General features: G+C 40.8%; 2 protein-coding genes across 3 annotated transcripts in view; one reads left to right on the top strand and one right to left on the bottom strand.

The window, feature by feature from the left end:
* Window positions 1–1,642: 1,642 nt before the first annotated feature.
* Window positions 1,643–2,657, bottom strand: LOC111952309 (testis-specific serine/threonine-protein kinase 6-like). Its single transcript, XM_023970877.2, has 2 exons — window positions 2,438–2,657; window positions 1,643–2,202 (listed from the first exon to the last, which is right to left on the bottom strand). Exons 1-2 carry the CDS (start codon window positions 2,655–2,657, stop codon window positions 1,643–1,645), a joined length of 780 nt encoding a protein of 259 aa, XP_023826645.1.
* Window positions 2,658–4,010: 1,353 nt separating this feature from the next.
* LOC111953079 (yjeF N-terminal domain-containing 3-like) overlaps window positions 4,011–27,115 on the top strand; it is a 90,138-nt gene continuing 67,033 nt past the window's right edge. The window contains exon 1 of one of the 2 annotated variants that reach the window (XM_070435144.1): window positions 4,011–4,235. Coding sequence is in view for 1 of the 2 variants with exons in the window: in XM_023972176.2 (XP_023827944.1) it covers window positions 4,180–4,235 (56 nt within the window). In the remaining variant the exon portion in view is untranslated. The remainder of the gene's footprint in view (window positions 4,236–27,115) is intronic. The other variant, XM_023972176.2, reaches the window with a different exon arrangement.

Consider the following 27,115-nt stretch of genomic DNA (forward strand, 5'->3'; position numbering starts at 1 on the left):
GGTCAGGGCCAGTTTTATTTTGCCAGTTAAGAGAGTCGCTAAATCAGCCCGGCATTTACGGAAGGGGATTCATCAAAAACTGCATATTAAAGTTGCTGACGACAGTTTGCCAGAAACAAAGGCAAACCTATTTTAAGATGTGAGTCTTGAGCAGAAACCCCATTGCCGAGAGAGTAGACCGTTGAGCCATCAATCTAAAAGAGCTTGTGAAGAAAGGGAAAATTTCATTGATATTCCTTGCTGTGGATGAGAGCACCGACATTTCTTGACATTGCTCGCCATTTGTCAATTTTTCATCCTGCCGATGTGACTGCCCACCATAAGCGTGATCAGACGGAGTTTTTGGCTTTACGTCGCATGCATGGCCAAACTACTGGGCATGATTTGTATATGAAGGTGCTCAAGAATGTGTAAATGAATGGAGCTGCCTGGGAAAAACTCGTGGGTTGACAACGACGGACACTCGATGTGGACCACAGGAGGCGGACTGTGTGAGCGAAAGGATACGGAAAAGATGCATAGAGGGAAAAACGCGACAGTGAGCTGACAGCTTATCATTGTATCATACACCAGGAAGCGTTGTTGCGGTAAAGCCTTTGGAAAATGGCGAAAGACACTGTAATGAGCTATCACCAGCGGCACATAACTTTATCAGAGCCAAAAGGTTTGAATCACCGCCATTCAAGGCATTTCTGACGGAGTTAGAAACGGAGCATGGTGATTTGCCTTATCACACGAGGTGCATGGCTAAAGCCAGGGAAAGGTGCTTCAAAGATGTTTCGAGCCTTTTTTTTTTCGTTTTTTAGGAATTTTGTCTGTTCTTGGACAGCAAAGGGAACACCACAACACAAACTCCGAGACGGAAAATTCTTCGTGAAATGGCTTTTCTGTGTGACATTACGAGTCATCTGAATGCACATGAACTTGCAGCTGCAGGGTCGGGATCATGTTCATCTCGATATACAGCTACAGTGAAGGCATAAAACCAGAACTGACTCTGTGGGAGACGCAGTATGCGGAAAGAAAATTTGAGCCACTTCCCAGCTGCCAGACCATTGAAAGAGGAAGCTCTCTACCAGTGCGCTTCGCGAACGCACAGTGGCTGATAAAACTAGGTTATGCTTGCCGCCTGTCTACGCCGATTTGCTTACTTTGAAGCACAAAAAAGCACGTTGGAACTGCTCTGTGTAACCCCATTTGTCTGTTGACGTGAAAAAGCCTCACCATCCAAACCTCCAAGATGTGAGTTTGATTTGACCTCCACTGCAATGAGTGCACTGAGGCAAATATGCGGCAGTGTGTGCTGCGGAGTTCGCCCGTCTTCCTCCCCTGACACAATTGCATCTCCCGTTCTGCTAGTTCCTTCTGAGCTAAATGAACGAGTCCGTGCACGCTTTGCTCAGATATCTTTACCTCCAAATAAACGGTCTTTACTATACCTTATCCACCTCGTCCAGCGTCTCAACTTGGTCTCATTTCTCAAGTAACGATTCATCAACACACATGAATAGACCTACAATATGTCCAGCAGCTAATAGCTATCATTAACCTAAATTAACAAATGAAAGTGGTCGGATTTCCAATTAGGGTACACATGATTTAATCATGCACATCCTTGCCTATTGCAACCAAGACTGCTCTGCTACCTGTTGGATTGTCTGGCGGGAAGAAGGGCTGAACTGCAACAGATAGGCAATGAACAGCTGGCATGGCTCTCCACGGTTACGTCATCCAGGTAGACCAAGGCCTTGCGCTGAGCGCGAGGGAGTTTGCGGACATTGGAATCGTCGTAAGGCATGCACCCAGTGACCATGACATACAGAATCACACCCAGGCTCCAGACGTCATATTTCTTGGGGTCGTATGGAACTCCAAGCAGTACCTCGGGTGCGGCGTAGGTCGCGGAACCACAGTAAGTGCTGCTCAGCTCAGGATAGCCCATGGCAAACCTCCCAAAACCAAAGTCCGTGATCTTGACTTGGTTGTCCCTAGTCAGCAGTACATTCTCACATTTCATGTCTCGGTGGACGATGTTGTGTTGATGGAGATAGTTCACAGCACTGACAATCTGGGAGAACATGGTTTTGGCTTGGACAATGGGGATGGAATTTACCTCTTGGATTTTTTGGAGAAGGTCCGTTGTTGCCGCTTCCATCACGATGTATAGTCGGCCGTTGCAAACCTCGATGAATTCGTGCACATGTGTAACGGATGTGAAATGGCTATCTAGTTAGCGGTGGTGCGCGCTAATAGCTTTTCAATCGGTGACGTAACTTGCTCTGAGACCTTGAAGTAGTGGTTCCCCTTGCTCTGCAAGGGCCACGGCTTTTGTGGTGTGATGGGTAACGACGCTTCGTGGGTGTCAGTTGTTGTGTGCAGATGGTCCCTGGTTCGCGCCCGGGGCGAGGGGACGGACTAAAGTTATACTGTTACACATGGACAATATTGTCATGTCTCACTTCCCTCAGAAGCGTCAGCTCCCTGGGTAGAAACTTGTGGACCAATTCGTGAGGAGCCTTTTTGCGGCCCACAATTTTTATGGCGACCTCAGAATTGTGTTTCTGGGAGCTTGCCAGTTTGACTTTGGAGTAGCTTCCCTCGCCGATTGTCACCCCCAATTTGTAGCCCATCCCGCGCAGAACTTTTTCCATGCACATGTTCAAAAAGGTATGTTTGACTTTCTGCTCTTCAAAATGTGTCTGGTTGTTGCCCCTTCGAGTCATGAACGCCGGTGGACGCACGCTCTTCGACCAATTTGAGGAACAGTTAGGTGTCTCAGGTGGCGGTGACAACTGTGAGATAAAAAACATTGGAGACACATATTGATAAGGTCACGGTCGTGTTTGCGCGTGTATTATGACGACATTATGACAACCATAGACATTAAAACTAGCAAAACCTGAGCGTTTATCGTCAGTGGCATGCTGAGGCTTAAATAATCACATATTACTGAATCTGATCAATAATGAATACATTTTTATCTTATTTTGTCTACTTGGCTGTATGAAATGCAACAATCCCTCTAATTGGATTTTGTTAGCTGTAATGTCTTAATATGACCCCAGGGTGGCAGACCGCACCAAGAATCTCCTTGGCCTCATGCATGTGTCTGTCTCTATTAATACACAGGTACAGCTGTTTGGGGGTCCCTTTTTTACAAGGACTTACTCAATAGAAGAGGAAAAAGGAAGGAGTCTAATCTAAATTTCCCCCAAAATTGGTGTCCACTCCAGATGAGTGTCTTCCCATTGTCCTGTCACTCACCACACTATACAAACTGACCAAAAACAACTGGACTTTAAATTGTTCATAAAATGAGCAGGCTGTTGGCTGACTGTTAGATAGAACTTCATAGAGCAGGCCTGCTGGAATGTAGAACAGGCTAGAATGTCGTGAGCAGCACTGACCTTTCCTGAACAATGAGCTATTGTTTGATATCTCGACCAAGTTAGGAGCCACAGCCCTTGGCTTGGTAGCTATTGGCAATGGTTGTTTTTACTGTACTGTATACACTTCTGCTTATGGAGGTTGTGTGTGTGTGTGTTTGCGTCATAGACTTGCATGCATCATTTGTGTGTGTGTGCAGTTGGGGATTTACCGTAAACATGTTTTATTCACTTTCATGCTTCAAACACATATAACCATGATCCCATCTACTTCAAGTTTCAGGCACAGATTAAACCATCAATATATTAAATGCAATACATTCATCTGGTATTTATGGGATTTTGTGAATGTTGTATTATGCTCAATGCCACCAAAGATGTCAAATTCAAATTTGTCTATATACATTTGTATGCATTTCCAGCCTCCCCCGCTATAAGATGACAGGCATTATTATTGTGTCTGTGTGATTGTAATCTGCAGAGCTTTGAGGCATTCCCCACTCTCCACAGTTTCTCCACAGAGGGTTTGTTGGTTTTGCCACTGAGGGGGGCAGTACTTTCTGTCTGAGCTTCTACGACTCACCGCAGGCTGGTCCAATCAGCTGGCTACGTCCATATTTCCCTGCGTCTTAATTGGCTGTCTCTCTCAGAGAAGGGCTGCTGATACAAACATGAGAGAGAGCGTTCTGAGTGGGAAATAGCAGACAGAGACCAAGAGTGTATTCTGTAAAGCAGTGCAGCTCATTCTACCCTTCTTCTGCGTCTGTACTGAATCCTCCCAGGCTGACAAAAGATGAACCACAGCTCGACTGAACCGGCGGAGACCATCGAGCTACTGCGGTATCTCAGGTAGGCACTTAGCAGAATTAGGGAAACACAGCTATTCCTGCTCTCAATTTACAAAAAATATCCAATGCCGGCTGGCAGTAGCCTACATCTTTTATTATGGATTGTGAACTCTGTTTTACACATCCTGCTTTGTAAATGTGAACTGACCTTTTGATAGCTGATGGCGTATGAGCTTTTATGCATGTTTTTATATTGTAGACATAAAGTTGGGTGTGTGATGTAGGTTTTCATCCAGAGAGGTGGTTCTCTGTGTAGAGACAAGTGTCCAGAGCAGTCCCCCCTGTGGCTGCCGACTGCTTTCATTACTGTACTTTTATGCAGCAGTTAACAAAACCTGTCGCACCAACTCATGTTTCTCTCGCAGCCCTGAGAGAGAGAGAGAGAGAAGCACAGAAAGAGAGACTGTTTGAAAAAGAACAAAGGGGACTCATATCAAGGCGGTTTGAACACAGTTGCAGCCGAGAGTATTTTTCAGTGACAATATATTTGTGTCGTTAGACAATTTGAAAATTATTTCTCTCTGATATGAAAGATAAGATCCTTATGCTTCCAAAACTGTTCCGCAAGTGATGCGTGTTAATGTTCAGACCAAGCACAGAAGACACCTTCGTCCAATGACTCTTATGTGTAATGTACTGGAACTGTCATGATCAAGGGCTAAGGTGATACCTGCTAGGGCTTGATTCTGCTGCCTGCATGTCAGGTACTGATTTGGAGCAGGATGTGAATCACTTGCCGGAGATCCCCTGTCTGTCTAAGACAGAAGACTAAGTTCTAGGCTGATTGTAATACACTGTGTTGATATGAAAGATGATGATGGACTCTATAATGTACATTATTTATAAATGTATGGAGTTTTTTAAATATATATATATATATAATATCAAACCATAACTCTGAATACCATTTGCATACATTGATCTAAGAGTATTGCTTTTAGTACTTTGATTAGATATTGGCAGAGACTACAGACAAAACATACATCTGCCCTAGAAAATCGAACTGTTCCTGCTGCGTGTATTCTAGGCAGTTCCAACCTCTCTCCACCTGTCTTCCTTAGCGGGATCAAGATGCCTGAATGAATTATAATTACTGTTCCTGTGATTGAATCAGCTAGTCATGTTTAATTTAGTGTTGGTATGCTAACCACGTCCCTGCTGCCGTCCTAAAGTATAATTTCATCACTTGTAAATCAGGGATGCATGTTAGCTAATCAGTCCATTACATGGCTCTTGAGTGGTGTAGCGGTCTAAGGCACTGCATCTCAGTGCAAGAGGCGTCACTATAGTACCTGGTTCGAATTCAGGCTGTATCACATCCGGCCGTGATTGGGAGTCCCATAGGACGGCGCACAATTGGCCCAGCGTCGTCGGGGTTTGGCCGGAGTAGGCCGTCATTGTAAATAAGAATTTGTTCTTAACTGACTTGCCTAGTTAAATAAAGGTTAAATAAAATAAAAAATAACAGCATGACATGGTACCTGGAGGTGGGCACCTCAGAGCAGGTTACACTCATCCACATGTCCACATAGTCCAATACAAAAAAGAAATACATTTCAATATATTTCACTTAAAATGCCTTAAATGTATTCCAGAGATATTACATGTATTCCAGAGATGCATGTACATACATTTGCGTCTTTGCTCAAATGCATGTAATGCATGACAATTCCAGAAATGCATGGCTATGACATCTGGTCTACAGGGTGGCCAAGGTATTTCCTAATTCGGCATATGACATAGTTTGCCCCTTCAGAGGATTCTTAAATTAGTCTTTACGTATTGACCAGTAGCTAGGTTTCCATCCAATTGGCGATTAAATTTGATGCGAATATTCCAAAATCTGCATAAACAAAATAGTCGCATTTTCCCACCAGTGGTGTCTCCACCAAACTGACCTGTAAGCAGTGCGTGATGAAGTAGTGCACACAAAATGTAGTTTTTCACTTACGCTTTCATGTACAGAATAAAATAAAAAAATGTTCCATCGCATTTTCAGCAATACCGATAGTTTTGTCACAAAAACGTTTGTATTAAATAGCAAATGTGCCTACTCTGGTCTTGGTACGTGCGCTCTGGCCAACAGTTTCCAGATACAGTGTGGGTATGCTAGTCTATATGATGAGATTATTATGGATAAGAGCGAGAATTTTATTTGTCAAACATCGATCATCATGTCACAAGAATAAGACCATCGATATTTATTGGAAAGGAGCATCAAGATCATCGTGCACTTTCACCACCCTGTGAAGTTGATCATAATTTATGTCATCTGTAGCCTAATAAACTGCATGGTTTCTCAAATCGTAGTGGGAGGACCACACAACATATAATCGTGTGAGTTTATTTCGATATGATGGTTATTATATCAATATTTGCGCATAAAGCCGTTTCTCGCATAATACATTTTACAGACAAAAAAGATCCCACCATGTCGAACGAACAAATTATGTCGTCATTTATAAAATTGTACCAAAACTTCCCGTTTCTATCACAGCTATCGTGACAGTAAAACATATATAATGGTATGACTTTACTCTCATGAAAACTGTGGATGGAAACATGGTTAGTGGAGATTATTTAAATTGTTATTGTGAGTAAAAAAACTAAGTTTTGTTAAACTTCATAAAACAGTTGCCATCTCAAGAGGTTACATAAAAAAGGACTTTAGGAAGTGCCTGTCTTCAGTTTAATTAAATTATGAAAAAATCTAGTGCCCAAGATGTGAAAGACATGGATCCACTACATGACTAATAATGTATCATGTTTGGAGTAATTTGTGTAGTCATTTAAATGCATTTGAATGCATTGTAGTGCTTTTGGTATGTGTCAAGTACAATAAAAATATATGTTGATAAAATATGTTGTAGCTGTGTAAGCCTATTAGAGGATCTGGAGGCGTGGCTTGTAGGAGGCCTTGTATACGCTCTCTTTGGGTTAAACACATGCGAGTGTCATGCCAGTTTAATTGTTATGTTGTACACTGTTACTAAAGGTTGCGCTTTTACACGCCATTGTCCATTGTTAAGGCTGTCACCATTTCGCCCACCTACCTAATACCACCCCTTTTCTTAGCCCCAGTTAATATTGCATATGTAGTATTGTGTTGTCTTTGCTTTTTTTTTTACCCTGTATTATAAAAGCCCTTTCCATAGAATCTTCCCCCCTTTAGAATGCGCTGAATACAACAGGTGTAGTAGACCTTACCGTGAAATGCTTACTTACAAGCCCTTAACCAACAATGCCATTTTTAAGAAAACCATCTGAAACTCATAGCTTCCTGCCCTTTATTTCTTTATTCCCAGATTGCTTAATGTTTCCATGTACAGCACCAGTCCAAAGTTTGAACACACCTGCTCATTCATTGTTAATTGTACTATTTTCTACATTGTAGAATAATAGTGAAGACATCAAAACTATGAAATAACACATATGGAATCATGTAGTAACCAAAAAAAAGCATTAAACAAATCAAAATATATTTTAGATTTTAGATTCTTCAAAGTAGCCACCCTTTGCCTTGATGACATCTTTGCACACTCTTGGTATTCTCTCCACAAGCTTCATCAGGTAGTCACCTGGATTGCATTTAAATTAACAAGTGTGCCTTGTTAGAAGTTAATTTGTGGAATTGATTTTCTTCTTAATGTGTTTGAGCCAATCAGTTGTGTTGTGACAAGGTAGGGTGTATACAGAAGATAGCCCTATTTGGTAAAAGACCAAGTCCATATTATGGCAAGAACAGCTCAAATAAGCAAAGAGAAACGACAGTCCATTACTTTAAGACATGAAGGTCAGTCAATCTGGACATTTTTTCAAGTGCAGTCACAAAAACCATCAAGCGCTATGATGAAACTGGCTCTCGTGAGGACCGCCACAGGAAAGGAAGACCCAGAGTTACCTCTGCTGCAGAGGATAAGTTCATTAGAGTTAACTGCACCTCAGATTGCAGCCCAAATAAATGCTTCACAGAGTTCAAGTAACAGACACATCTCAACATTAACTGTTCAGATGAGACTGCGTGAATCAGGCCATCATGGTTGAATTGCTGCAAAGAAACCACTACTAAATGACACCAATAATAAGAAGAGTCTTGCTTGGGCCAAGAAACACGAGCAATGGACATTAGACCAGTGGAAATCTGTCCTTTGGTCTGATGAGTCCAAATTTTAGATTTTTGGTTCTAACAGCCGTGTCTTTTCGAGACGCAGAGTAGGTGAACAGAATGATCTCTGCATGTGTCGTTCCCACCGTGAAGCATGGAGGAAGAGGTGTGATGGTTTGGGGGTGCTTTGCTGGTGACACTGTCTGTGATTTATTTAGAATTCAAGGCACACTTAACCAGCATGGCTACAGCAGCATTCTGCAGCAATACTCCATCCCATCTGGTTTGTGCTTAGTGGGACTATCATTTGTTTTTCAACAGGACAAATAGCCAACACACCTCCAGGCTGTGTAAGGGCTATTTGACCAAGAAGTAGAGTGATGGAGTGCTGCATCAGATGACCTGTTGGAAAAACATTCCAGGTGAAGCTGGTTGAGAGAATGCCAAGAGTGTGCAAAGCTGTCAAGGCAAAGGGTGCCTACTTTACACTTTTTTGGTGTTACACAAATTATTCCATATGTGTTATTTCATAGTTTTGATGTCTTCGCTATTATTCTACAATGTAGAAAATAGTCAAAATAAAGAAAAACCCTAGGATGAGTAGGTGTGTCCAAACCTTTGGCTGGTACTGTAGGTCTATGTCTGACTGATCGAAAGTAACTGCTCCCACATCAATGACTGTTAGTTAATGCCTTGTTGTATGACTGCCTGAATGTATGTAAATGTTTCTGCCTTGAAAAGTAAAATCAAATAATATAGATTTCATTACGGTATGATTGGTAATTTTTTAAATATTTGCCATACATTTGAATGTAAACACATATTTCTTACAAATACAATCAAAAGTAACATTACCAAATACATTTAAAAAATACACTACCGTTAAAAAGTTTGGGGTCACTTAGAATTGTTCTTGTTTTTGAAAGAAAAGCAAATTTTTGATCAAATTGATCAGAAATACAGTGTAGACATTGTTATTGTTGTAAATTACTATTGTAGCTGGAAATGGCTGATTTTTAATGGAATATCTACAAAGGCTTACACCAGTCTCAACATCAGCAATGAAGAGGCGACTCCGGGATGTTGGCCTTCTAGGCAGAGTTGCAAAGAAAAAGCCATTTCTCAGACTGGCCAATAAAAAGAAAAGATTAAGATGGGCAAAAGAACACAGACACTTGACAGAGGAACTCTCATCCCGGAGTCACCTCTTCACTGTTGACATTGAGACTGGTGTTTTGCGGGTACTATTTAATGAAGCTGCCAGTTGAGGACTTGTGAGGCGTCTGTTTCTCAAACTAGAGACACTAATGTACTTGTCCTCTTGCTCAGTTGTGCACCGGGGCCTCCCACTCTTTCTATTCTGGTTAGAGCCAGTTTGCGCTTTCTGTGAAGGGAGTAAGTAGTACACAGCGTTGTACGAGATCTTCAGTTTTTTGGCAATTTCTCACATGGAATAGCATTCATTTCTATGAACAAGAATAGACTGACGAGTTTCAGAAGAAAGTCCTTTGTTTCTGGCCATTTTGAACCTGTAATCAAACCCACAAATGCTGATGCTCCAGATACTCAACTAGTCTAAAGAAGGCCAGTTTTATTGCTTCTTTAATCAGGACAACATCATTGCTAACATAAATGCAAAAGGGTTTTCTAATGATCAATTAACCTTTTAAAATGATAAACTTTGGATTAACAACGTGCCATTGGAACACAGGAGTGATGGTTGCTGATAATGGGCCTCTGTAAGCCTATGTAGATATTCCATAAAGAATCAGCCGTTTCCAGCTACAATAGTCATTTACAACATTAACAATGTGTACCCTGTATTTCTGATCAATTTGATGTTATTTTAATGGACAAAAAGTGTGCTTTCAAAAATAAGGACTTTTCTAAGTGACCCCAAACTTTTGAACGGTAGTGTATATTTACAAAATATATCGATAAATACATGTGAAAATATATTTTTACGTTATGATATTTGTGCGTCTAACTTTCTCACTCATTATTCGCAATCCATTCAGGACTGCCCATTACTAATGGTAGCGTTCACATTAATGTAGACCTGTTTAGAAACATATTCTACTCTTATTCACAATAAAAGTGACTCCAAAATGACACAATACATTATTTACCATTCATTTCTATTGTGCATAAAATAATCTAAACACGACCATACCAAACAGCAAATGCATCCAACAAGTTTGTAGAGTCACAAACTTGATGTAATCATTCTGTGATATGAATATGGATCCAAATACTAAACTTTTGATTACTTTAGTAAACATATAAGTGAATTTGTCACAATACTTTTGGTCTACTAAAATGGGGGACTATGTACAAAAAATGCTTTAATTTCTAAATGGTTCACCCGATATGGATGAAAATATCCTCAAATTAATGCTGAAAGTCTGCACGTGAACCTTAAAGTCATTGTACCATTTCAAATCCAAAATGCTGGAATACAGAGCCTATATCACTGTCCCAATAATTACGGAGGGCACTGTATACATGTTGGAATGTATTAAATAGATTTTTAAAATACATTATTTGGCCAATTTTTCAATATTTCACATGCGTCCTTAAAAATTAATCTAGAAATACATTTGAAATTTATTTTCCCCCCCAAATGGGATGTCCACACAAGAGACGGCTTGTTCCTCTCTCTATAGAGTAGGAGGCTGCCAGGAGAGGTGTTTGAAGGAGCTTCTCCACACACATACAGGCTTGTGCAAACAAACACACATGATGCACGTCAACAAACACAGATGCTTATCTCAGACACACACACCCTGACTGACACACGCTGGCATCTAAACACTATACAGTCAGTGAGGAACATGGTAAATTACATAGTGTTGGATGGAACACAATGGGAAGGTTACAGACTTAATGTCTGGATGCCGGGGAGATTTATTAGCCTCGCCGACTGATGCCGCAAGCTTATATTTAATGCTGCACACGTAGTGGTGATCAGTCTGGTAATTACAAGTCTAGAGATTTCTGCCTCTACTGTCACTGTCAAATTCACACCCTCTGTCCTGTGTTTATGTCCTGATGTCCTGTCACACTGTCAGCGGCCTTGATAACTATGGCCCATTCATAAGCATTACCCATAGGCATTCTGTATTTGTATTGATTTGTATGTATTAGCCTACTGTGAAAAATACCATGAGTTTGGCCTGGCCCACTGTCACTGCTACTGGCCTGATAGCTCACAGCCTATTTATATGCATTACATACAATGCTGTATTTTTATTCATCTCGTATGCAGTACCATGTAATGAACCAGACTAGTGATTTTGGTTTACATTTTCCTCAAATTCACCAGTGAAGGGTCTTTCAGCGTCAGAATAACATTGTCTCAACATTATCCATGTCTTCTATGCCGGTAAACATACTTGCCACTCTTTCTAACACTGTCTGTTTCTCATTGTAATAAGTCCTGTAGCGCCACTGTACCACTGCCTTCCATACGCGAGCTGAGCCTCATTGACTAGAGAATAACCCTGGAGAGAAGGCCTCACTGATCTCTCCTGGTTATTTGGGGATCGCTTATAAAGCCTGCGCAGTGTATTGCTGTTAATTAAGTTATAGCCGCATGAAACCATCACGGTAACAGGTAATACTGCTTTTATAGTCTTTACCTCTGGGCTTTAGTTATACTGCAGGGAAACAGCCACTCCCATAACCAGGCTGATCGAAGTGGTTCATTTACCAACCACCAATAACTCCATTCATAATGCATAGGGATTTTATGTAGTGTGTGCAATGTATATTTTACATATGCATACATTTTTTGTGTTGAAGGGGTGATACATCCATGCATATGCTATAATATGTTGTTGTCACAGCAACTGTTTTCGAGGCTGGGAAGGATATGTGATTATAGATGTTGTTTGAGTGGAGTGTTGTCGGTGTTGTATCTGTGAGGAGGTGGGCTGTGGAGGTTTGGGTAGAGGTGAGGAGGTGAGCTGTGTGGGGTTGGGTGGAGTTGGGTGTGGGTGGGTGGATGCATAGCTACGGATAGGCCCGCTTCAATTGAATTACAGTATGGGAGTGAAAAAAGGTTTGCAGGCTTAGCAGACCAGCAAGCAGGCAGGCAGGCAGGCAGGGAGGGAGACACTGTGTCTTTGCCCACAACGGTACATCCATGCAGCACAGAGCTAGCTAGCAACTCCCGGTCCCGGGCAGTGTGGAATGAGGGACACAGCTGCTCAACATTTGCTGAGATTGGAGCTTTTGTTCTTATGCATGTCCAAATTCTGGATAGTTCCTGTCTTCTTTAGCTACATAACCCTGCCAAGTCTGGTTTATAGTAGACCCAAGGCCTCAGTCAGCAGGGTGTCCAGGCTTTGTCAACACAGTATAACAAGAGACAGAATGGGGGAGGGCAAGGAAAAACACTCATTCAAAATGCCTAACATTTGTTTTACATCGGGCTGAGCAAAATCTTGTTTATCTGACCTCTAAATGCCTGTGTGTAATCTTTCAGTGGATACACTAAGCTCGCCTGTCAGGACTGGCTGTGTGTGCGTGCGTGATTATACGTGTATGCGTCTGTGTGTATATACAGTGCTTTCGGAAAGTATTCAGACCACTTTTCCACATTTGTTACGTTACAGCCTCATTCTAAAATGGATAAAATGAAAAAAAAGATTCAGCAATCTACACACAATACCCAATCATGACAAAGCAAAAACAGGTTTTTAGAACATTTTTGCAAATGTATTAAATAGAAGTATTCAGACTCTTTGCTATGAGACTCGAAATTGAGCTCAGGTGCATCCTGTTTCCATTGATCATCCTTGAGATGTTTCTACAACTTGATTGGAGTCCACATGTGGTAAATTCAATTGATTGGATATGATTTGTAAAGGCACACACCTGTCTATATAACGTCCCACAGTTGACAGTGTACACTACTGTTCAAAAGTTTGGGGTCACTTAGAAATGTCCGTGTTTTTGAAAGAAAAGCGATTTTTTTTGTCCATTAAAATAACATKAAATTGATCAGAAATATAGTGTAGACATTGTTAATGTTGTAAATGACTATTGTAGCTGGAAATGGCAGATTTTTAATGGAATATCTACATAGGCGTACAGAGGCCCATTATCAGCAACCATCACTCCTGTATTCCAATGGCACGTTGTGTTTTTTAAAATATTTTTATTTTAGTAAGGGGTGGATCAGCTTAATATTGCGGAAAGAATGTCGCTTCCATCAATGTAATTGTCTGCATCATTTCCAATCCCCCATATTTTTTGGGTAAATATATATATCCATACACGCATGCATACATATACACATATATACATACACATACCTATATAGACATACATACTTTTTTAAAGAATATACCTTTATTATTATTCCCCGCAAACCCTACCACCGATCCCCCAATTGGAGTAAACTGATAAACACTTCTGCTTTTACCTTCAATTTATACATCTTATACACATTTTACAGACACAGTCTACTTTACAGTAGTTCTCTCTTGTTTGTTCTTAGTCCTTCCTCTATTTATGATGTTGTCACGTCCTGACCTTAGTTCCGTTTTTGTGTCTCTATTTTAGTTTGGTCAGGGTGTGAGTTAGGGTGGGCAGTCTATGTTATTTTTTCTAGGTTGTTGTTTTTCTATGTGTTTGGCCTGGTGTGGTTCCCAGTCAGAGGCAGCTGTTTATCGTTGTCTCTGATTGGGAGCCATATTTAGGTAGCCTGTTTTCCATTGTGTGTTGTGGGTGATTGTTTCCTGTTTAGTGTTTTGTTGCACCTTTCAGGACTGTTCGTTTGTCGTTTTTGTTGTTTGTCAAGTGTTTTCGTATTTTATAAAAAAAATATGACCACTTACCACGCTGCACCTTGGTCCTCCTCTCCTTCTCCAGACGACAATTGTTACAGAATCACCCACCAAAAAAGGACCAAGCAGCGTGGTAACCAGGAGCAGAGGGTTCTGGACTCCTGGACTTGGGAGGAAATTTTGGACGACAAAGGACCCTGGGCACAGCCGGGGGAGTATCGCCGTCTGAAAGAGAGCTGGAGGCAGCTAGAGCGGAGCTGCCCCACTACGAGGAATTGGCGCGAGGTAACGGGCACGAGAGGCAGCCCAGAGTTTTTTGGGGGGGCACACGGGTGATTGGCGGACTCAGGTAGGAGACCTGAGCCAACTCCCCGTGCTTACCATGGCGAGAGAGTGACTGGGCAGGCACCGTGTTATGCGGAGAAGCGCAAGGTGTCCCCAGTCGGCACGCATAGCCCGGTGCGCTACATCACAGCTCCTCAATCGGCCGGGCTAGAGTGGGCATCAAGCCAGGAGGAGTGATGCCGGCTCAGCGCATCTGGTCTCCAGTACGTCTCCTCGGCCCGGGGTATACTGCACCAGCCCTACGCACGGTGTCTCCAGTTCGCCAGCACAGCCCAGTGCGGCCTGTTCCACCTCCCCACACTTGCCGGGCTACAGGGGGGATCCAGCCAGGACGAGTGGTGCTATCTCTGCGCTCGAGACCGCCAGTGCGCCTCCACGGTCCAGTGCATCCGGTGCCTCGGCCAAGGACAAGGCCTCCTGCATGTCTCCCCAGCCTGGTGAGTTCTGTGTCTGTGCTAAGCACTAACCCTCCTGCATGTCTCCCCAGCCTGGTGAGTCCTGTGCCTTCTCCCAGAGCCAGGCCTTCTGTGTGTCTCTCCAATCCAGTGATAATCCATGGCAAGAAGCCTCCAGTGATAATCCATGGCACGAAGCCTCAGTGTCGTGATCCATGGCAAGAAGTCTCCAGTGATGATCCATGGCACGAAGCCTCCAGTGATAATCCATGGCAAGAAGCCTCCAGTGATAATCCATGGCACGAAGCCTCCAGTGATGATCCATGGCAAGAAGCCTCCAGTGATGATCCATGGCACGAAGCCTCCGGTGAGGATCCATGGCATGAGGTCTCCAACGAAGGAATCTAGTCCGGAGCCTCCAGCGACGCCCTCTAGTGCGGAGCCTCTGGCGACGCCCTCCTGTCCGGAGCCTCTGGCGACGCCCTCCTGTCCGGAGCAGCCGGAGTCTCCCGTCTGTCCTGAGCTGCCGTCGTTACCGATGTCCATCCAGTTTGATATCTATTTGTAACTGTGCTATTTCACAAAAGTTCCGAACCTATATACATTTTACAGATCCCGTATGTTTTACATTGTTTATCTTGTTATTAGTCCCACCCTTCAGCTCCATTCAACCCCTCCCATCTATCTCTCAACATCATCCATTTCGGATTTCTATTTGCCATATATTTTTCAACTGTGCTGTGATGCTTCACAAAATAATTGAACCTTCCTATTCTCATAGCTTCTACAGATTGTAAATTAAAAATAAACATTTTTGCTAAAATAATAATAATTATATTATTGATTGATTGACTATGGCTTTTCAAATCACCCAGTATTGCTATCTGCAGCGTTAGTTCTAGGCAAATGTTGCAATTCTTCAGCCATTCCTGGACCTGTGACCAAAAACGAGCTACATATGGACAATACCAAAATACATGATCTAATGACCCTGCCTCCTCACAGCAGAATCTGCAGAGCTGGGAAGATTGTATCCCCCATATATATAACATTCTATTAGTTGCAAGAATTTTGTATAGTAATTTAAATAGAAAAATTCAAAGTTTTGAATCCGGCGTTGTTTTGCGTATCAATTCATAAACCATGTGCCATGGAATGGGTACATTAAATCTCTTCCCAACTATTTAGCAATTTATATAGCACAGCTGTCAGTTTTTTGGTCCTTAAATTAAATTGGTATATGCTTTTATTTATCACACTTCTTTAACCATTTATGTTCTTTAATACAGGGCCGACATACAAGTTCCTTACTTTTTTCCCCTTCTACTTGCCTCTTCCATTTTTGTGGTAATGCTGCAATTAATTGGTTGTAATTTTGGGTAGAGCAGACATTTCCATATGTCTGTGTTAGCTGCATGTGTGACATYACTCCACCAGTCCTATTTATGATATCATTCACAAAAATTATACTTCAAAAAAAAAAAAATCTTCAATAAATACAGTTTTTAAAAAATCAATTAGTATATTTGAATTTAACCACAATATTTGTTTTACTATTTGTTCCGTCCTTTCAGGTGGATTAAACTGAAATTGCAACCAACTTTCTAAGGCTTGTTTAAAAAATAAAGATATTTGGAGATTATTTCCTTTTCAAACAACCGAAAATGAGCAGTTGTAATCTGAATAAAGGGAAAAGGCCCTTCTTGAACATAGGATGAGACATTCGTACCAATTTACTAGAGGACCAGTTTGGATTTAAGTATAACTTTTGTATGACTGATGCCTTTAGTGAGAGGTCTAATGCTTTAATATTTAATAATTTCTGCCCTCCGAATTCATATTCGTTATATAAATAGGCCCTTTTAATTTTATCTGGCTTGCTGTTCCAAATAAAATGGAATATTTTTTGTTCATATAATTTAAAAAGCAGGTCACTAGGTGTAGGCAAAACCATAAGCAAATAGGTCAACTGTGATATGACTAAAGAGTTAATCAGGGTGATTTTTCCACAAATAGACAGGTATTTTCCTTTCAATGGTAGCAAAATCTTATCTATTTTTGCTAACTTTCTATAAAAATGTATTGCAGTGAGATCATTTCTTTCTTTTGGGATTTGTATACCGAGTATGTCCATATCTCCGTCAGACCATTTAATTGGTCAACTACATGGTAATGTAAAATGTGAAGTTTTTAGTGATGCAATACGGAATATGGTACATTTATCATAATTTGGTTTTAATCCAGAGAGGATAGCAAAAGTATCTAGATCCTCTATGAGGCCGTGGAGAGACTCTAATAGTGGTTTTAAAAGAAAACATGAATCATCAGCGTACAATGACACCTTAGTTTTTAAGCCACGGATTTATAATCCCTTAATATTATTGTTTGATCTAATCTTAACAGCTAACATTTCGATGGCAATAATAAATAGATATGCCGATAGTGMACAACCTTGTTTTACTCCTCTAGATAGTTTTAAACTTTCTGAGATGTAGCCATTATTTACTATTTTACACCTAGGGTTACTATACATAACTTTAACCCATTTTATAAGAGATTCCCCAAAATTGAAATATTCTAGGCATTTATATATAAACTCCAGTRGTACTTTKTCAAAAGCCTTTTCAAAATCAGCTATGAAAACCAGGCCTAGTGTCCCCGATATTTCATAGTATTCTATTGTTTCCAGTACTTGTCTTATATTATCTCCAATGTATCGTCCATGTAAAAAACCTGTCTGATTAGGATGAATAATATCTGACAATACTTTTTTAATTCTATGCGCCAAGCATTTTGCTAGGATTTTTGCAACACCCTTCTGAAGTGTAAGAGGTCTCCAATGTTTTAAATGGACTGGATCTTTATATGTACCACTTGGGTCCTGTTTCAGTAATAATGATATCAGACCTTCTTGTTGCGTGTCTGATAATCTACCATTTATATAGGAGTGGTTAAAACAAGCTAATAATGGTCCTTTGAGTATATCAAAAAAACCTTTGTATACTTCCACTGGTATTCCATCCAGCCCTGGAGTTTTCCCATCCTTAAAGGCCCCAATTGCATCAAGCAGTTCCTCCTCTGTAATTTGGCCTTCACATGAGTCTTTCTGTACAGATGTTAATTTTACATTATTATTAGGGAAAAAATCCATACAATTAGTTTCAGTTAGTGGAGATGGAGGAGCCTGAAACGAAAACATATTCTGAAAGTACTTCCTCTTTCAAAATATAATTTGGTGAATCATGCGTGACTCCATCATTTGTAACAAGTTTTAATAAAACAAATTTGGTAGCATTTCTATATTGAAGATTGAAAAAGAATTTGGTGCATTTTTCCCCATATTCCATCCAGTTCGCTTAATTTTTTATAATATATTACACTAGATCTTTCTTGAATAAGTTCCTCCATTTCTTTTTGTTTTTCCTCTAACTTATTCTGTGCCTCTATGGTACCGTTTTTATTGCTATCTAACTGTACTGTTAGTCCTTCAATTTCCTTTGTTAATATGGACTCTTTTGATCTAAATTGCTTTTGTTTTATAGATGAGTACTGAATTGCATGGCCTCTAAAGGCACACTTAAGTGTCCCATACAATACGGGGATCTGCTGTACCTATGTTATGTCTGAAAAAGTCAGTTATAAATTATTCTGTCCTAGTTCTAAACAATTTATCATCTAGTAGGCTTTGATTAAATTTCCAATATCCTCGCCCACGTGGAAATTCTGTAAGAGTAATATATATGGCAATTATGTTATGATCCGACCGCATTCTGTCCCCTATAAACACTTTTTAAACTTTTGGTGCCAGAGAGAATGGCATAAGAAAGTAGTCAAGACGACTAGCTTGATTATTTAAGTCTCCATATATCCACTAATTCCAATATATCCATGACGTTCATGATTTCCTTAAGTGCCTGAGGGTGATAGTTTGTAGTGTGATTTCCCTTCCGGTCCATAGAGGTATTTAAGACCGTATTAAAATCTCCCACCATAATAATAGAGTCTAGTGTTGCTTGTAGAGTTGATAAATTCTTATATATATTTTCAAAGAAGCTTGGATCATCATTATTCGGACCGTATAGGTTAATAAGCCATATCTGTTTATTGTCCAATAACATATTTAAAATAATCCATCTACCTTGAGGATCTGTTTGGACAATTTGCACATTTGGATCAAAATTATTGTTAATTAAAACCATCACCCCTTTTGAATTTCTTTGCCCATGGGAGAAATATATTTCGCCCCACAGTTCTTTTCCCACAAAACTTCATCTAAAACTGTTGAATGGGTTTCCTGTAAACAATAGATATTATATTCCTTCTCTTTTAGCCAGGTAAATACTGATCGTCTTTTCTTATTATCTGCTAGGCCATTACAATTGTAACTGGCTATACTTATTTCACCACTTACCATAATGAGACACAACTTTCAATTATTTTTATCAAAATATATGTTTGTAAACGTACCATTAAAAAGTTACATGATGATTGAGTGTCTATATAGCTGTACCATGATATTTGCATTTCTACTAAGTAAACCTCCAATTGGTCCCTACTGTTACACCCGCTAAAAGCCCTCCTCATCCCGAGTTGGGTTGTCATCCCAATGCCCGGCAGACCACCCTCGACCCCCTGTATCCCATAGCCCTGAACCGACTGGGATCCATCCTTTGAAAAGAGCACACAGTGCCATTTACCGAATTGAAGTAATCAACTGCCAAATGCATTTCCATCGCCCTCACCTCGATTTGTATTATATATAGCTGTGGATCATCCTCTATTGTCCCTAACATCTTTTACTCCTTCGCAACAGTTGTGGGATACACACATACACCCACACACACTCAACCCTTACCCCCACACAACCATAAGCTCACTTTCTCAACAATTGCACCATCCCAGAGCCCAACTCAAGATAGGTCTTGATTTACAAATGCACTTACAGTTGCAGCTGCATGAGAAGGCCTGCAAGACCACACAAAAAATTGGCAAAAATMTAGAGATTTTATTTACCATTGTCACATCCTAGATGATGGAGCTGTACACCTTTTCCCTGAAACACCCACAATACGGTGACCCGTATTGACCATATTCCCAAGCTTCTCCATGCAGTCCGACTTTGATTTTGTGCCACCAGGGTCACAATAATATACCCCGTCTCTGAATGTCCGAGTGTGACCCCCTCCCCATGGGTTACTGCAGCTAGTGTTGCCAGCACTGCCACTGCCTGGGTGGGGGCACCCCACCGGAATCCCCACCGGCTAGGTACAAGGTTGTCAAGGTTCTCATTAGCAGCTTTGAGAATTTCCTTGTGTAGTATGCTCTCCCTTTAGGGGGCTTTGGCTTTGCAGAACCAACCCTGCCAAGCAGGCTCAGAATCTTGAGGGGGCAGTGCTGCTCTTGGTCTCTGACCTAATTTTGGCTGCATACAGACRGCTTACAGCAGGCACATAAAACAGTTAGGGACTTCTCCTTAGTATCTGGGTCATTCAGGTGGGTGTCTAGGGTATAGGGTCATGGACCGTACCATTAAAATAGGATCATAAATAAATAATTAGATATCATTTATTTTAAAAATGTAGTTCCCCCGTGATAGGACAATAATAAATCAAATGTATCATTTATTTTAAAACTGTTCCACCATGATAGGACAATAAATAAATAAGACGTATAATTCATTATAAAAGTATATCCATCATCTGAACAACATTGAAAGCCCTCTCATACCCCGGCTCACAGCAATACATTGGCTCTGGGARATGCAACCATTTCATTACTCACTCACTCAACTTTCCAAACATAACAAATAAAATAAAAAATAAACACACACCACACCATCCACACATACTGTGCCTTCTGTTTACTTAGTTTTTATCTTCACTATGTTGAATTAGTGCTTGTGTGTTCAATTAGTTATATGTGAAGATATATAGAAAAGCTATATTTTTTATTGTATTGTTACAATCCATAACCGGGCTAGAATTGTGTTTATTTTCCTCATCTATGAGAACTTTGTAATTTTTAAAATAACCATGGAGTAGTCTTTGTCTCTGAACAACTGGTTATCAATATATAGTTTATCAACGACAAGAGCTACACGTTTCGCTTTTAATCCATTTTCTTTGAAAATTGGATACAGAACTTTACGCAATTCTGCAATTTCCTTTGGAAACTGATCATTCATGACAATTAAGTCTTTTACCCAGGCTTTTAACCATTATTTTATCTTTAAATGAAGCAAATTTGGCAACGATTGGGCGTTCATACCTTTGGCCTCTCTGTCCGAAGCGGTGTACACGTTAAAGTTGGATTTTGTCGATAACTTCSCGTGGTTTCTGAAGCGCTGTAAGGAGGAACTCTCTAACTACAGATTCAGGAACTTCCACTTCTTTCTCCTGGATACCTGTAAGTACCAGATTCTATCTCATGGATCTAGTTTGTATGTCCAGTAAGGCTTCCCTCAGAACGGTGTTCTCCTTTTTAATTTCATTCATATCGGTTTCAATCTTATTGACTGTCCCTTTTAGCTTGTGTGTTTCCTTCTTTAATGTCGCAGCTTTTTCATCACTCATCTCGAGGCTTGCCTTCAACTCTTTTATATCCTTACTAACTAATTCAAGTATACCCAGTTTGTCATTTATTGATTTTAACAGATTGGTTTCGACCTTTACCATTCCCGGTGGTGAAAATATTAAATCGTCTGTGTCTGTAGAAGAGTCACGTTTCCGTTTTGAAATCGGTTCCCCTGTCTTACTCTCCGTCATGTTTGGGTGTTGCTTGTTTTCGTAATATTTGTCGATAAATGTCTTAAGATTTGTTTTGTGTTATTATCCAGATTGAAGGTTATCACCCACCAGATTATGTAGTGCTAATATTTTAGTCTAACTTGCCGATATTGAATTTACGTTTTATCTTGAGGTGCTCTACATAACTTCGTTCAGTCCGCCATTACCTTTACGTCCGCCTTTACGTCCCTAGTAGCAATCTTTGCTACTAGGGACGTAGTTGTGTTAGCTAATCCAAGTTTATCATTTTAAAGGCTAATTGATCATTAGAAAACCCTTTTGCATTTATGTTAGCACAGCTGAAAATTGTTGCCCTGATTAAATAAGCAATAAAAATGGCCTTCTTTAGACTAGTTGAGTATCTGGAGCATCAGCATTTGTGGGTTCGATTACAGGCACAAAATGGCCAGAAACAAAGGACTTTCTTCTGAAACTTGTCAGTCTATTCTTGTTCATAGAAATGAAGGCTATTCCATGTGAGAAATTGCCAAGAAACTGAAGATCTCGTACAACGCTGTGTACTACTCCCTTCACATAACAGTGCAAACGAGCTCTAACCAGAATAGAAAACGGGTAAATGGGCAAAACAAAATAATTTACTGCCTTTTGAATGGGGTATGGTAGTAGGTTTGTGTCAAGAACTGCAACGCTGCTGGGTTTTTCACGCTTAACAGTTTCCTGTGTGTATCAAGAATGGCCCAACACCCAAAGGACATCCAGCCAACTTGACACAACTGTGGGAACCATTGGAGTCAACATGGGCCAGCATCCCTGTGGAACGTTTTCGACGCCTTGTAGAGTCCATGCCCTGATAAATTGAGGCTGTTCTGAGGGCAAAAGGAGGGGGGGAGTACAATTCAATATTAGGAAGGTGTTCCTGATGTTTTGTACACTCAGTGTATATTGAGCCTATATGAAGTCTTGCTACCGGGGGTCGCGTTAAAGCAGAATTCTGTGTTTTTCATGTGTTTTTCATTTCTCAAGCTGAAAAAGCGTAAGAACTGCTGGGCTACATGATCATTTACCCTGTACATTTGGACAGCGGAGCTGAGATCCATTATTTGACAATCTGACTTTCAGGAGGCCTTACCCCATTTTAAAATGGGAAAGAAAGTACATTATAATGTGCTTAGCCTAGGATTTCACAGAGCTTTTATTTGCATTTGTGTTTATTATGGATCCCCATTCAGCTGTACTCCTCCATTTGCTTTTGCTTGATGCTGTGTGACAGCTGCTGGGAGCCTGATGAGGTGGGGGTTTTAGGTGATGATGAAGGAAGGGGGGGGCTCACAACCGAGTCACTGATGAGTAGATGAAACAGTTTCTCTTCTCTTTCCAGACCTTTTTAATGAGCATCAGCAGAGACTAAGTCTTAGTAATGTGTGTGGTGTGTGTGTGTGTGTGTGTGTGTGTGTGTGTGTGTGTGTGGTGTGTGTGTGTGTAGGGGATGTGGGGGGCAGTTAGAGCTGGAAAGGCGAGAATGGGGAATCAGAGTGGTGTAGGTGATGGAAGAAAACACCTCAACTAGTACCAGCACAGGCTCTCCATGTCCTAAGACAATTTAATGTGATTGAGATGCCCTTGAGATAATTTCCTCTGCCCCGCCATACTCTGTCCATTGTTGTTGCTTCTCCTCTCTCTCCAAATCAGTGTCCTCCTTGTCATTCTACTTTCAGGAGGCCTTACCCCATTTTAAAATGGGAAAGAAAGTACATTATAATGTGCTTAGCCTAGGATTTCACAGAGCTTTTATTTGCATTTGTGTTTATTATGGATCCCCAATTAGCTGCTGCCAAGACAGTTATACAGTTTTAAAAACATTACAGTACTTTCACAAAAGATTCACAACTTAAGTGTGTGCCCTCAGGTCCTTACTCTACTACCACATACAGTGGGGAGAACAATATTTGATACACTGCCGATTTTGCAGGTTTTCCTACTTACAAAGCATGTAGAGGTCTGTCATTTTTTATCATAGGTACACTTCAACTGTGAGAGACGGAATCTAAAACAAAAATCCAGAAAATCACATTGTATGATTTTTAAATATAATTATTTGCATTTTTTGCATGACATAAGTATTTGATCACCTACCAACCAGTAAGAATTCCGGCTCTCACAGACCTGTTAGTTTTTCTTTAAGAAGCCCTCCTGTTCTCCACTCATTACCTGTATTAACTGCCCTGTTTGAACTCGTTACTCTGTATAAAAGACACCTGTCCACACACAATCAAACAGATTCCAACCTCTCCCCAATGGCCAAGACCAGAGAGCTGTGTAAGGACATCAGGGATAAAATTGTAGACCTGCACAAGGCTGGGATGGGCTACAGGACAATAGGCAAGCAGCTTGGTGAGAAGGAAACAACTGTTGGCGCAATTATTAGAAAATGGAAAGAAGTTTAAGATGACGGTCAATCACCCTCGGTCTGGGGCTCCATGCAAGATTTCACCTCGTGGGGCATCAATGATCATGAGGAAGGGTGAGGGATCAGCCCAGAACTACACGGCAGGACCTGGTCAATGACCTGAAGAGAGCTGGGACCACAGTCTCAAAGAAAACCATTAGTAACACACTACGCCGTCATGGATTAAAATCCTGCAGCGCACGCAAGGTCCCCCTGCTCAAGCCAGTGCATGTCCAGGCCTGTCTGAAGTTTGCCAATGACCATCTGGATGATCCAGAGGAGGAATGGGAGAAGGTCATGTGGTCTGATGAGACAAAAATAGAGCTTTTTGGTCTAACTCCACTCGCCGTGTTTGGAGGAAGAAGAAGTATGAGTAACAACCCCAAGAACACCATCCCAACCGTGAAGCATGGAGGTGGAAACATCATTCTTTGGGGATGCTTTTCTGCAAAGGGGACAGGACGACTGCACGTATTGAGGGGAGGATGGATGGGGCCATGTATCGCGAGATCTTGGCCAACAACCTCCTTCCCTCAGTAAGAGCATTGAAGATGGGTCGTGGCTGGGTCTTCCAGCATGACAACGACACGAAGCACACAGCCATGGCAACTAAGGGGTGGCTCCGTAAGAAGCATCTCAAGGTCCTGGAGTGGCCTAGCCAGTCTCCAGACCTGAACCCAATAGAAAATCTTTGGAGGGAGCTGAAAGTCCGTATTGCCCAGCGACAGCCCGAAACCTGAAGGATCTGGAGAAGATCTGTAGGGAGGAGTGGGCCAAAATCCCTGCTGCAGGGTGTGCAAACCTAGTCAAGAACTACAGGAAACGTATGATCTCTGTAATTGCAAAGAAAGGTTTCTGTACCAAATATTAAGTTCTGCTTTTCTGATGTATCAATACTTATGTCATGCAATATAATGCAAATTAATTACTTAAAAATCATACAATGTGATTTTCTGGATTTTTGTTTTAGATTCCGTCTCTCATAGTTGAAGTGTACCTATGATAATAATTACAGACCTCTACATGCTTTGTAAGTAGGAAAACCTGCAAAATCGGCAGTGTATCAAATACTTGTTCTCCCCACTGTATCTGCAACACAAAATCCATGTGTACATGTGTATAGTGTGTATATTATTGTGTATGTGTATGCATGTGTCTGTGCCTATGTTTGTGTTGTTTCACAGTTCCCGCTATTCCATAAAGTCTATTTTTATCTGTTTTTTAAAATCTAATTTTACTGCTTTCATGAGTTACTTGATGTGGAATAGAGTTCCATGTAGTCATGGCTCTATTTAGTACTGTGTGCCTTCCATAGTCTGTTCTGGACTTGGGGACCGGGAAGAGACCTCTGGTGGAATGTCTTGTGCGGTATGCATGGGTTTCCAAGCTGTGAGGCAGTAGTTCAAACAGACAGCTCAGTGCATTCAACATGTCAATACCTCTCACAAATACAAGTAGTGATGAAGTCGATCTCTCATCCAATTTGAGATTTATATGCATATTATTAATGTTAGCTCTCTGTGTACATCCAAGGGCTAACTGTGCTGCCCTGTTCTGAGCCAATTGCAATTTTCCTAAGTTCCTCTTTGTGGCACCTGACCACACGAATTAACAGTAGTCCAGGTGCGACAAAACTAGGGCCTGTACAACCTGCCTTGTTGATAGTGCTGTTAAGAAGGCAGGGCAGCGCTTTATTATGGACAGACTTCTCCCCATCTTAGCTACTGTTGTATTAATATGTTTTGACCATGACAGTTTACAATCCAGGGTTACTCCAATTTCCACATTATTAATTACAATATTTAGTTGAGGTTTAGGATTTAGTGAATGATTTGTCCCAAATACAATGCTTTTAGTTTTTGAAATATTTAGGAATAACTTATTCCTTGCCACCCATTCTGAAACTAACTGCAGCTCTTTGTTAAGTGTTGCAGTCATTTCAGTCGCTGTAGTAGCTGACGTGTATAGTGTTGCAGTCATTTCAGTCGCTGTAGTAGCTGACGTGTATAGTGTTGCAGTCATTTCAGTCGCTGTAGTAGCTGACGTGTATAGTCGTCCGCATACATAGACACACTGGCTTTACTCAAAGTCGTTTAATAAATTGTAATTGTACCTGAGTTATGTATGTTAAAGAACACCCTCTGTGTTCTGTTAGACAGGTAACTATTTAGCCACAATATAGCAGGGGATGTAAAGCCTTAATGCATAAATTTTTCCAGCAGCAGACTATGATCGATAATGTCAAAAGCCGCAATGAAGTTAAAACAGCCCCCACAATCTATTTATCATACATTTCTCTCAGTCAATCATCATTAATTTGTGTAAGTGCTGTGCTTGTTGAATGTCCTTCCCTATAAGCGTGCTGAAAGTCTGTTGTCAATTTGTTTACAGTAAAATAGCATTGTATCTTGTAAAACACATTATTTTTCTCAAATTTTACTATGGGTTAATAACAGGCTGATTAGTTGGCTATTTGGGCCAGTAAAGGGGGCTTTACTATTCTTAGGTAGCAGAATGACTTTTGCTTCCCTCCAGGCCTGAGGGCACACACTTTCTATTAGTCTTAAATTGAAGTTGTGGCAATATTGTACSCTATTATCCTTAGTATTTTTTAATCCGAAGTTGTCAGACCCCGGGGCTTGTCATTGTTGATAGACAACAATAATATTTTAATCTCTTCCACAATCACTTTATGGAATTCTAAATGACAATTCTTATCTTTCTTAATTTGGTCAGATATACTTGCATGTGTAGTGTTAGTATTTGTTGCTGTATGTAATTAGTAAAGATGTGATCAATACATGTTGTTGATTTCATTAATGTGCTTTTTCAACTACCCTGATAGGTTGACTGATAACCTGTACCAGGTTGCAGGCACTAGTTACAGTTTCTCTTGAGTAGGCAGCCTGATGAAAGCCAGTCAATATTTAAATCACCCAGAAAATATACCTCTCTGTTGATATCACATACATTATCAAGCATTTCAAGCATGTTTTCCAGATACTGACTGTTAGCACTTGGTGGTCTATAGCAGCTTCCCACCAGATTG

This window comes from Salvelinus sp. IW2-2015, linkage group LG26 (assembly GCF_002910315.2).
Source record: "Salvelinus sp. IW2-2015 linkage group LG26, ASM291031v2, whole genome shotgun sequence".
Taxonomy (NCBI): domain Eukaryota; kingdom Metazoa; phylum Chordata; class Actinopteri; order Salmoniformes; family Salmonidae; genus Salvelinus; species Salvelinus sp. IW2-2015.

What these genes read in the sequence shown, in the direction of transcription:
- LOC111952309 (XM_023970877.2), bottom strand. Translation starts at nt 2,657, where the DNA reads ATGTGCATGGAAAAAGTTCTGCGCGGGATGGGCTACAAATTGGGGGTG. An exon ending in GAGACATGACAATATTGTCC is followed by an intron (nt 2,203 to 2,437) that starts ATGTGTAACAGT and finishes CATCCGTTACAC; the next exon opens with ATGTGCACGAATTCATCGAG.